This window comes from Sesamum indicum, linkage group LG5 (assembly GCF_000512975.1).
Source record: "Sesamum indicum cultivar Zhongzhi No. 13 linkage group LG5, S_indicum_v1.0, whole genome shotgun sequence".
NCBI classification, from domain to species: domain Eukaryota; kingdom Viridiplantae; phylum Streptophyta; class Magnoliopsida; order Lamiales; family Pedaliaceae; genus Sesamum; species Sesamum indicum.
In genome coordinates, this window is record NC_026149.1 from 3,384,665 (window position 1) to 3,397,302 (window position 12,638).

The 12,638-nt window shown below is 37.1% G+C and overlaps 2 protein-coding genes across 2 annotated transcripts in view; both read right to left on the minus strand.

The window, feature by feature from the left end:
• LOC105161859 overlaps nucleotides 1-5,797 on the minus strand; it is a gene marked incomplete in the record, with an annotated part of 9,032 nt that extends 3,235 nt beyond the window's left edge. The window contains 5 exon segments of the mRNA XM_020694037.1: nucleotides 1-88; nucleotides 1,135-1,256; nucleotides 2,823-2,905; nucleotides 4,300-4,418; nucleotides 5,670-5,797. Of these exon segments, the coding sequence (XP_020549696.1) occupies nucleotides 1-88; nucleotides 1,135-1,256; nucleotides 2,823-2,905; nucleotides 4,300-4,413 (407 nt within the window).
• Nucleotides 6,758-12,638, minus strand: part of LOC105161860 (probable pre-mRNA-splicing factor ATP-dependent RNA helicase DEAH5) — a 6,556-nt gene continuing 675 nt past the window's right edge. Inside the window, 3 exon segments of the mRNA XM_011079693.2 lie at nucleotides 6,758-7,361; nucleotides 8,933-9,346; nucleotides 10,008-12,638. The exon segment at nucleotides 10,008-12,638 is cut by the window's right edge and continues 40 nt beyond it. Of these exon segments, the coding sequence (XP_011077995.1) occupies nucleotides 8,953-9,346; nucleotides 10,008-12,638 (3,025 nt within the window). The 3' untranslated portion in view covers nucleotides 6,758-7,361; nucleotides 8,933-8,952.

Sequence of the window (12,638 nt, forward strand, 5' to 3'; positions counted from 1 at the left end):
CCTCTTTTGAGATCATAACGACCAGAGACATTTATCACGGCATGTGTATCATGATATCTAGATGCATACAGGAGAACAACATCCCCACCTGAAATATGTGGAAACAAGAATCCAAGCAAAAATAAGTTTTCAACAGAGTTAACTGTATAAGAAATATATACTATGATAACAGAACTAAATATCTAAAGTGGGGAAGCTAATTGCCTCTGGGATGTGTTATGTTCTAGTTTTATGAGTAAAAAAGGGCAACTTGCAAACAGGGAATCTAATTGTGCACATCTGGAAAAAAATGTGACTTTGTCTCACACCAAACACAATTAGAGAAAAACGTGAACCCCTTGCAGATACAGAAATGAGGGCGAACAAAGAACCTCCAGAAGAATGTTTTATGCTAACAAACTAAAACAGCACAGAAATCCCTCCCTGAAGTCAATTAAGTGCTCAATTACATCATGTTGTCTGAATTTGTACAAGCACATTATTGGGTCATACCAGCTTGTCAAAATTAAATCCCCAAAACCAGAAAAATTGCGAAATATGACAACTTCAAGAATCATGTGATATCTCCAGACTCGCTAAGAATGACCACAACGCTTACCTCCGAAGTAAATTTAGCATGCTAAGTCATATCATATTACAGGTCACAGAAGATGGTCAAACAAAATTAGTAGAATATATCAGAATTAGTAGCTAACAATATTTTGTCACAAGGTAGAATAGATTTTCTTTGGATTGCATGATTAAGAAAATAATAATGCAGAATTCATGCATGCATACATGACATCTACACGTACACACACAAAAGCATGTGTCTGTAAATAACCTACAGGCACACACAAAGCATATTACCAACATGTGTTTCTGTACTACCTGTGTTATAAAGAACAAAGGGTAAACTTGATGGTGTTGAAGGCTAGAATTGAATGAAGACTGAGTCACATGGCAATTATAAGATTGATCAGAATAGGTGAATAGCGATTTAATTTCAGACCAGACTGGAAATCATTTGAGGGAAGAGGTTGTTTAAGAATTTTGGCTATCTGGTTGTGTAACATTCTGCAAGGAAGTTATTTTCGATCTACCTAGTGTTCATTGCAGCATTATAAGATGTTCAGATATAAATAGTTGGTATACCTTTACTGTGCCCAAGAACCGCAACTGTCCAGCGGTTTATTCCTCTTAAATATTCAACCACAGATCTCAAATCTTCAGTCTCACTAATGTAGTTACCAAACTGAAATGAGCCTTCACTTTCCCTGTAGATCAACTAAAACATGATAGCAACAAATAAAAATAAAATTTGCCAAAGAATTGAGCGACAAACAAATTTCAGATCTTTATAGAAGGATAAACTGTGGAATGCTGAAGGAAGTGTGATTGTATAATGAAAAGGGAAAATGTAAAAGGAAAAAGAATTCTTGTCCAACCAACATTAAGCACAGGCAATAACTCCAGCCTTCTCAGGTTAGTTACTTGCCAACCCATAGTATTTCACATTACATAATCTTATGGAATGGAGCATGCATTTGGTAACACACATCCAGAAACTTTCTGCACCAACTTTAGTTATGCCTAAGAACAATGAACTTACATTACGAGACTTACACAGAGTAAGCAAACAAATATAGACTGAATAGAGTATTACCAAGAGCTTAAATTGTTGCCATAGCCACTGGCTTTGATGCCCCACAATTCATGTGTGCTAGCAGAAAAGTGTTTGGATGGACATGGTAATGGAAAGAAACATCTATTTTGAATTTGTCATGGCTCACCAGAATAAATAACAGAAAAGGGGAGTCCACACTTTGCACTTAAAATTTTTTAAATTTCTTCACAAATTTAATAGGGTGCACTTCCACCACTGCACTAGACGAACAGGATTACCAATTATGGGTTGCCACCCTAGAGCTTTTCAAAGAGATAGAGAAAAAGCACAAATGAGAAAAGATGTGCCTTCTATGAGAAAACTTTCAGCTGGACATGATAAATATCCTATGTTTCCAAGTTTCAGGTATTCATGAAAATAATAAACAAAAAATTTCCCAACTTGATGTCTACTCCACTTCAAAATATTTTGCATTCTTCAATTCGGGGAAAACCCTTACAAAATAATCACATTGTGCATCTCTCTTTCCAAATTTGTGGTTTTATGGAAAGAACAATTTTTTCCTCACAAAGATTAGTTAAAAATGTATACTGTTTGTCCCTTGGACAAAAACTCAGGTTTCAATTAGGCGCCTATTAAAAAACAGTTTCTTGGTAAACATGGCTTGTTGAATATGAAACTACATTCTGCATCAAGTAGACCAAGTCTTTTTTCATTTTCTAGCACAATGAATTATCAATTCTGATGTCTGTAAGTCAAATACTGATAAACTAAGAGATGTAATGTACTCAGTTGGTCATTCTTTTCCCCATTGAAAGTTTCACATCTTTCCTGAAATATCAAACTTAACTTCCGTCAGATGAATTACTAAAGTGGAGATGAAAGTAAAAATTCAAGTTCACCAAAGCTGTATATTCACCATGGTTAGGCAAGCAATAGCATGGCATGACTCAGTCAAGGAGAATATGATATCTAGGGCATGCATCTTCATGCACCTTAGGAATGTGTCATGAACACCACAAAAAATGGCAAAAAGGGTAAAGGTGGATCATTTTGTCACGATTAAACTACTGATACAATCCCATAGTGATAATATAGAAAGAAGGCAGATGAAGTATATGCAACTATATTGTTCTCAAACAATGCCAAAAGTTAATTTCACATATTTTCTGTCAGAGGGAAAAACAAAGTGCATAACCCAAGTTCTTAACCTTACCCATTTCCGGAGAAATCAAAGCGGAACACAGAGATTCCCTCAGTTTCTAAAGCAACAGCAAGGTTGAGCATGATGTTGTCATCCTGCAGATTGAAGGATTCAAGCAATGAATTGAATGCATGCACTGACAACCAGATGCCGCTCTGAGCTAATTGGAGAACTCAGAAACAGTTCTTCCCAGGTCAAGATTTAAATCTTTGGGACAAAAATCTAAATATAGAGTGGGGGGAAATTTCACTTACAGAAGCAAGGTGATGACTTCATCATTAGCATTATGATTAGTCGACAATAAATGTTGTTTTCAGTTCCCTAAATTACATATACTCTCTTTTGCCTGAATGTCTACAGTTTGTGGTGTCACTAATTTGGATGGTCAAATGCTTGTGGAACATGACCTTATATTGGTTTCTCTTTTAGTTAAAACTCCAAATCTCATACCTTTCAATCTAAAACTCTTCCTTTTGCAATTAATTTCCTTTTTCTTTCAAGAAACCCTACCAATAAAATATATCCAGGCTGTTGATAGTTGCTAGTAATTTAGACACTTGAAAAAGAATGCAAATGAACATAAAAGTCAAAACCAGGTTAACGCTGTTATGCTCAGACCAGTATCTAAATGTAGCTGTTATGTGAAGCCAATTGGGCATCTATATATTTGAATGAGCTGCTACGCCTTCCCTTACATACCAATGCTACGTTATTGGTTTCAACAACATAGCCACTTAAATTAAACATAACATTGCTACAGCAATTAAGGGGTCTAAGACAAATCTCTCTGTGAAAATTGAACATTCTTCCTAAGGTTAAAAAGACCATAGGACCACTCATCAGGTTCCCAGGTTGAGTCAGAGACGGAGATGAATTATAAGACAATAGGACCTTTCCTCAAGATTGAAAGGAAGAAAGAAAATCAAATCAAATCAACAAAAAAAAAAAGCCAAACAAAAAAGTGAGAAAGAATTGTGCACTTCTGTGAAACACAGACTTAGACCAGCCATAGGTGTAGGACATATATCTGCAAGTGTATAGATTAAAAGTTGAATGCATCTGTGCTCAACATTACAAACACAAGCTCTCACCAAAAAACCACACCAGCATTTCCGTTTCGCACTTAAATTTATCTGCATGCATATCAAGTCTAAGATTCAACCATGCACAAATTTTAGAATTTTTAGGATCCATTTGTTCCATGCAAAAATCAGTAAATAAAATTCAATTTGAATGATCTTTTAACTACATGAAATTTCCGACAGTTTGACATAATACAATTACACATACGATGATTACATTACGAATCTGCAGTTTAGACTTTAGAACAAGAAAGGGAGCACACTGTGGTAGAAACTGTCACTCTTTCATTTATACAAGGAGGAAAAGGAAAAATTATGGTCTCATGACATCAAACTAGCATGTGAATGAACGTCTAAAATTCTGGAAGTTGAATCACAATGTAATCAAACCAAAGGATGTCACAAACCTTTGAGGACCGAAATCCATGGCACAGAACTACAAGGTTCGCCGAACCCGTCTCGTGCAATATACCAACAAGTTTTTCACCACGCTTATTCTGTATTGTTATTTTCTGCTGCATTGCTGCTGAAACATTGTAATTAACGAGCTTTAGTAACCACCAAAGAGCTATGGGTGACCAAACTCTAGAATTTACTGCCAAGAGAGAGTTAGAATTTGTAGCTCTTTCTGGCTGGATTTCAAGTCAAGGGAATGGTTGTTCCCTGTTTCAGAATTTGAATACTCAAATGCTTTATTGAGACATTATTAAGTAAATCTCCACCATCCAAGTCAATATCCACCAATCATAGGACAAGTATAACAGAAAGCTATGGAGTTTATGCCAGTTAGCAACGGCCTACGATGATGTCGTTCAAAGATTTTGCACGTTATTTGAAAGAATTTGCAAGGTTATTCAAGGACATTGCAAATTTATTCAAACAAACTTCCCTTTAAATAATATGGATTTAGTACTCAATTCCAGTTAACACAATAACTATCTAGGAAGAGATCGCTCAGACTCAGTCCTCCAAAGGATTGTTAACCAAGTATAGAGACAATTAGCTTACATTCACATCTTGTGTATTTAATGTGGGTAGGCGTAATATCGGACTAATAGAGGAGGAAATACAGGCAAAGTCCTGCTTTTTGCCTATGTTCAGAGTGCTCATAATTGTCCTAGTAAATGGTAGGTTAGACTACATACACAACCAATGAAGGCATTGGGACATCAATGGCGAGTAAAGGCACATGTCACAAAATAGCCTCCCACCCCACCCCCAGCATATGCAGTAAAGAGGCAGTCCCAAAACATACCATTTTCCACACAACATAAAAAAATATGGAGTTTTATGACGAGAACATCATCCAATATTGCCATTTCACCGTTAATTAAGACATGTCTTGACCTAGTGACAGAAGTAACAGATTCCAATATTCACAATCCTTTTAACATGACCGACATAACACAATACCCCTAGTTAAAGCAGCACCACTTGAGCCCAACAGCAGCCGTGTTCCTAAAAAACCGATCCGACTCAACAAGTTATGTAAACATTTGGCTGTTGGATAACTTCCCACTCGTACTTAAACTTTAGGAAGTAAAAGCACTAGTCAATCAGGTTAGCTACCTACATCCCTCTCAATCTTGGACTACTCGTACCTCAGACCGAAAATGCATTTAAAAAAAAAAAACCCATAAAAGAAAAGGGAAGACTAGTGCTGAGAAAGTCGCAATCTTTCACGGTCATCAGTCTTCACTTCACCAAAAACAATCGGCTTTTTGTACATTAAATACAGTAGCAATCACTCATTTTAGGCCACAGGACTTCTCCTTACCTGGGACTTGAGCAATGACGAAATGTCTTCCGAATTTATTCGTGTGGCTGCCTGAAGAAGAAGGAGAAGAAGAGTAAGGTATCGTATAAGGGCGTTGAAATTCGTACTAAGTTATTTATTTTTCCTTTATCCGCGTTCGTTTTAATCTCATAATTTATAAAAATTAATATTTTTTATTCTTATTCACATTTCGAACAATAATTTAACGATTTTAAATAATTTTGATTGAAAGAAAAATTGATCTTTTTTTTTGCAGTGAAATATAAATATTTTGATTCACTTTACCTATTTGATTCACTTATAAAAATAAATTTTTTTGCATTATTTATATTTTGCTTCAACTTACAAAAAATATGAAAAGGATTCAACTAAATTTTTGCTCTTTCTTCAAGATTTGTGTTTTTTTTTTTCCTAAAATATAGTTGTAATTCTCTCCAGAACTGGTCCTGAGATGGATATCATGCAACTTTTTTCCTTCAATTAAAAAATTCTTAACGATCACATTTCTTGTGCTGTTGAATAATAGATGAAAGGTAAATAAGAACGAAAAAGTGCTAATACTTTTAAATTATGGAACTAAAAAATATAAATTTCAAAATTAACAAGACTAAAAGTAAAATAAATCTAACTTATTAAATCAAAAATAAAATGAATTTAATTTATGAGACAAAAAAATATCATTTCCCAAGAAGAGGACAAACAGATTAGTGGTGACGACTTGTGTGGACTTTGGACTAATTGGGGTTTCCACAAAACAATAATTTTGATCCCTCAGATATTTATAAACGTAATCCGTCTCTAATTTATCTTCAGCTTTAGCTTGCATTTTTTATACCACTTACTTGGACCATAAAATAAATTAATAAATTATAATTTAAAATTGACGTCCCTGAAGTGAGCCGCCAAATAGATCCAAATTATCCAGACGAAAAAAAATATATAAGGAATGCAGAGGAAAGGTGCAAAAAAACCCCTATAAGAGAACCTAAATTAATTAATATCAACATATTTGATAAATTTTAACTAATAGAAAAAATTATTATTAGACAGAAATAAATGTTATATATAATTTTTCAGATCACAAGAAATTTATATAAAAATTTATAGTAATTATAAGAAACCTCGTGGAAAAAGAATGTAATTATCCCTATCATAAATCACGAGGTCGAAATGTGTACTTAGACCACAGTAATTTGAAAGTTCCAACACTCTCTCTCCAAAGTCAAGAAGTTGTAAACAGAAAGGAAATCAAAGCAAAACTATCTCATAACCAAGCATAGTTATATTTTCTTTAGTTGTGGGCTTCATCTCTAACATTCTGTTGCATCTCAGTTTCATGTTTGCCTTTACCCTCGATATATCTAGAAACATGAAGCAACATGGTATACCCTTTTATCTACGGTTAGAACAGACTCTGCTTGCAAATGATCTGCTGCAATCTCGATCAGCATGCCCTTTTATATATATCTTAGCTGAGGGAGAGATGTCTTAAATAGCTGTCATCACAAATGAAATGTTTTAGCAGGATTAGACATTTATCTATTCTGTAGTGCAGGCTTAGCTTAGACTACGGCAGATTTGAGAGTTCAAGTATGCAAGATGAAACAACGGCCGTCCAACACCAGCATCATCTGCAGCACACTATGCTTCCAAATAGCACGTTCAACAGCAAAATGCCCTGGATCATATGTGCTGCATGGCAATACACCCGCCATCAAGATTACACTCCATAGTTCCTTGCAGAGAACAAATAGAACAAACCCAAGGCAGTTTTTTTACTGCAAAGCAACAAACTTTCAACACAAGAATATTAGGTCCAAAAGTGAAACCAGAAGGATACCATATCGTGACGTTTTAAGCATCTATTCGGTATCAAGAGAACTTTCATTCTAAAGCATGTTTAGCGAATTGGAGATTCCTAGACTGATAACTAGACAAATGAATGGAATATATAACCAGTATCAGTGAAGCAGTTTTTTATTTGATAAGGAGAATGTTATACAAAGTAACAACGGAAATTATCATAGCTGAACACAACCAAACAATTGGAAACACTAACCTATACCCTTCAAACTTACCTCTTCTTCTGGAACTGAATAAACTTGTAAACAATCCAAAAATCATGATAAAGATAGGAACCAGTAACCGTTGAAGCTAAGAGACATGTTCTTGACTAATCACAAGGAGTTCAAAACCAAGTGATAAGGTCTATGCAGGATCTTCTAATGATGGAATCAATTTAATTTATTTTGCAATATGATAATGATCAACTTCTGCAGATCCCAAGCAAAATAACATCTAAAACCGTCTGAAAAAGCTAGTTACATATGTTAAGAAAAAGAGGCAAAAGATGTTGTAGAAAGGAACCCAGAATTAATAGTCTTTCTCATTTGCATGAAAATTGAATGACAAGGAAAGACTGGTTAGGCGAAAATTAAAGTTCCACGGTGATATACCAAAATGAGAGAAATACCAAATAAAAACCTCTCAGATGAATCTGTAATGCTTCTACTAAACAAACAAATAAATGAAAATTGAAAAAGAATAAAAGTTAACCAGCTCACAATTGTTAAGGGTGAAGACAAGCACATTCTACTACTACAATTATATATAGTAGATAGATACTGACCTCCCCACTACTACAAAGAATTTCCTCCAGTTAACATTGACATTATAGATACCCACCTCTAACTAATGTTAGTCAACTCAACTTGACGAAAGTTGGTGAAATGATTATTTCAGTCTTGCGTAAAATAGTCAAAAACTAAAAATCAAAATACTTATGAACCAAATAACAAAAATACCCCTCAGCCCCCAATATCCCTTTCTCCACCCGCTGCACAATTTGGGATGGCCTGGCAGGGGGTTGCAGGGGCTTACTTTAGGGCCATGAATTTGAATGGTAATATCCTTCCAAGGATGAACAGCAGAGCTCACATTAGTCACTACATAATTGAATATACTCAATTTTACTACCAGAATAGGAAAAGATAATAACAATATATAAGTATGGTTTTACTTTTTTGTTTTTTAACTATTTCACATTTTTTTAAAAAGAAAATCTTTATAACAAAAATTACCAAACCAGAAAACTAAAAAGAATTCTGGCAATAACCAAACTAAATGGTTAATTCAGTTCAGTATTAAATTTGGCATTTTGACATAGGAAGATTTCCAATTAAAAATGACAGATCATACTCATCTAGAATTGAAGAATGTACATTTGCAGCAGAAACCAAAAAGAAAAGAGCCCCAAAACTGACCAGTAACCAACTAGGCAACGCTAAGCACGCCGTTTGCTTAAGCGCCAAGAGTTGGGTTCATGGTATCTATCATAGAGTGGTTCAATGCGCTCTTGTCTCTTGCGCTTGCTCATTTTTGTAGGATCTGCAACTTTGAAGAATCTTGGAGCCAGTTCAACAAGCCACTTGGGGTCTATGACAGTGACCTCACGCATATACTCCTTGGTGGTCATGACAAGTTCATGATAGATAACCAAGTCAGGTTGTCTCTGGAAAAGTGCACTGCTTGGATGTATGTACACTGGTTGATTCTCCACTAGCGTTCTGTAACCTTCCTGTGGATCCTTCCTAGCTGCATGGAAAAAGAAACCAGCAGCTATAGCTTTTCTTATCTTTGTAAAGTTCTTACCAGCACTCACAACATCCAATTTGTACCTGTTCACATACAGCAAGATTTAGAAACTTGTCAACATGAAGGAAAATCTTGCATCTTAATATCATTAAATGGAATAAAAAATACAATAACTTTTAATTAATATACTAAAGTCTTTCACGTAGAAACACATGATCGTTTAGGAGTTAGGAGAGAATAAGAAAATGAACTATTTAAACTAAGTGGTTAAAGAAGAAAGTGAAAGTAATACTTTTTAAGTTTAAAATAAAGGGCTTCAAACTGAACAGCAATTACTTTTGGGATAGATGTTGACCAGAAGTAAATCTCAAAACTTATCACAGGTATAAGAAAGAGAGTCAATTTTTGGGAAGGAGACAGCAAATAAAAAATCCTCTCTGTGAGAGAAGGCAGGGAATGGGATCATGTTTTAAGAGTCATGGTTCCACCAGAGATGATAAGTCCAAGAGCTAACTTCCTTAGCACCCCAAAAGGACAACTAATTGGTCCGCATAAGTTCAGTAAAGGGTGAAGTCATGAAGCAGGATCAGATTCAACAAACTAACAAAACTCAGCAATTCAACCAGCAAAAAAGATATGATAATCGACGTTTTCTCAGGACCACCAAAGCATAATATCAACCAAAAAATTATTATAGAAACAGGACATGAAGGCAACAGGAAGTCATGAAGTACCAAGACATACTTGTCCATGATAGAAAGAAGTTGTTTCCTAACATCTTGTGCCCTCCTCAATGATCGAGCTTGAACGAAATTCTCAAAGCACCATGGACCTGAAAAATTTTTAGCTTTCCAGGCCTCATAGACAGCAAGTAGTGTCAAATGGTCTCCCTCAGGCTGAAAAAACTTTGCTCTTTTTTCGTCTGCTTGCGCTTGTTTTTCCCTAGGTCTGTAGAAGATGTTTCCAGTCTGAATCATTGCAATGATGGTCAAAATCTCATCACTACAACCAAGATCTACACTGGCAAGAAGCATTTTGGACAGTGGAGGATCCAGAGGAAATTCAGCCATTTTCCTACCCAACTTTGTAAGAAGCCCCTCTTCATCCAGAGCTCCTAAACTGTATAGCTGTTCCATTGCAGAAATGAGGGCCTGGGGTGATGGGGGGTCCATAAAATCAAAAGACAAAAGATCATTAATACCCATAGCTTTCAGGGTAAGAGTAGTCATCCCCAGATTTATCCTCTGAATCTCCGGAATTGTCGTGGGAGACATCTCATTGTGGAATGCACTCTCTGTATAGAGGCGATAGCACTTCCCTGGGCCTGTACGTCCTGCTCGCCCTGCTCGTTGCTTTGCAGATGCTTGTGATATTGGAGTTATCACCAATGAATCAAGCCCCTGTTTAGGATTGTACACATTTTGTTTGGCGAAACCCGGATCAATGACATAAAATATGCCATCAATAGTCAGAGAAGCTTCAGCAATATTTGTAGCGACTACTACTTTTCTCTTTCCTGGAGGAGCAGGTTCAAAAATCCTGGACTGCATTTCACTGGGTAGGGCGCTGTACACAGGTAAAATAATCAGCTCAGGAACATTTTTACCTAAACCTTTCATCCTCTCATAAAGACACTGACATGCATAATCTATCTCTTCCTGACCAGTCAAGAACAGAAGTATATCACCTTCAGGTTCGGTCAAGTGAATCTGTAAGACAGTAATCAGCGCTGCATCGAGGTAGTCACTTTCTGGCTGCTTCGTGTAGAGAATTTCTACGGGGAATGTTCTTCCAGGAATAGTAAAGATATTGCAATTAAAGAAATATCCAGAAAACTTCTCTGCATCTAGAGTCGCAGACGTGACAATCAAACGAAGGTCAGGTCTCCGTTTCACAAGTTGCTTCAGCAATCCAAAAAGGACATCTGTGTTAATTGTCCTCTCATGAGCCTCATCAAGCATTATCACAGAGTACTGTGACAAACTTTCATCAATCAGAATCTCCCTAAGAAGCATACCATCTGTCATATACTTGATCACGGTCTCTGGACCCGTGCAATCCTCAAAACGGATGGCATATCCAACTTCTTCCCCTAAACGACAACCAAATTCCTCAGCAACTCGTTTGGCCACAGACATCGCAGCCACCCTACGAGGCTGAGTACATCCGATTTTTCCCTTTGTAGTGTATCCTGCCTCAGCCAGATACTGTGTGACTTGTGTTGTCTTGCCTGAGCCCGTCTCACCAATGACAACTAGGACCTGGTTATCATGGACAGCCTGAACTAATTCATTCTTCAACTTGTAGATGGGCAAACTTTGTCTCTGTTCCTGGATTGAGAGCTTTGATCTTTGTCCAAAAGTCAGAGCTTTGCCATATGCATCCTTTTTCCACTCCGGCATGTCATATGCAGACAAACCAACACCTCTCAGCTCCTGAGCAAGATGCCTCTCGCCTGTTTCTGGCATTGGATCTTCCCATGGCCGGTTCAGATCCTTCGGAATAGAATCCAACATTGTCCTTTGTTGTTGTTCCCGAACTTCCCTCCTCTCCTTTATCAGAGCAGATTGAAGTGCTGCTGCACGGCTCAAAGATCCCTCGGGGTTCTTGAATATCTTAACAGGGGACATGTCAACAGAGTACCGACTCTGGCCCTGCAAAAAAGCAGGCTCATCTTCATTCAACTCAATCTCAAGCTCCTCTTCTGCACCCTCCTCCTGGTAAAGCAACCCATCTCCCTCTTCATCAAACATCGGACACTCCTTTACGCTCAAAACACCTGAAGCAATCAGTTGTTTAGCCTCCCACCTCTCAGGTGAACTCATTTTCTTCAGTGGCCTACATGAAGGAACACCATCATCATCATCTTCAGTGATCTTGATCCCAGAGAGACCAAGTCTAGTCCCTGTCCCTCCACCATCGTTCCTCCCAGAAGGATTTGTTCTGAACACATCATCCTCCTCATTCCTCTTCAATGGCAACAAATCCGTTCCACTATTCTGATCCACATCCCTCATTGACAAACTCAATTTATTCCCACTAACAGAGATAACTTTGACATAGACCTCCTGGTCTCGCTTCACTACATCCTTGGCATTCACAATCCTCCTATTAGCCATCTGTGATACATGCACCAATCCTTCTTTTCCTCTAAACGCATCAAGCTGAACAAAACATCCTGCATCCATTACCCTCGAAACCCTCCCTTTATAAACTTTGTACAGCTCTGGCTCCCCGAATCGCCCATGCCTCTCATCCCGATCTTCGTTGGACCCATTTCTCCTGTTCCCCTCATCTCTATTCATGTCCCTATCCCTGTCAGTGTGCCTTCGTCTACCTCTATCATCATCATAACCATTCCTACCGTCTGTCTCT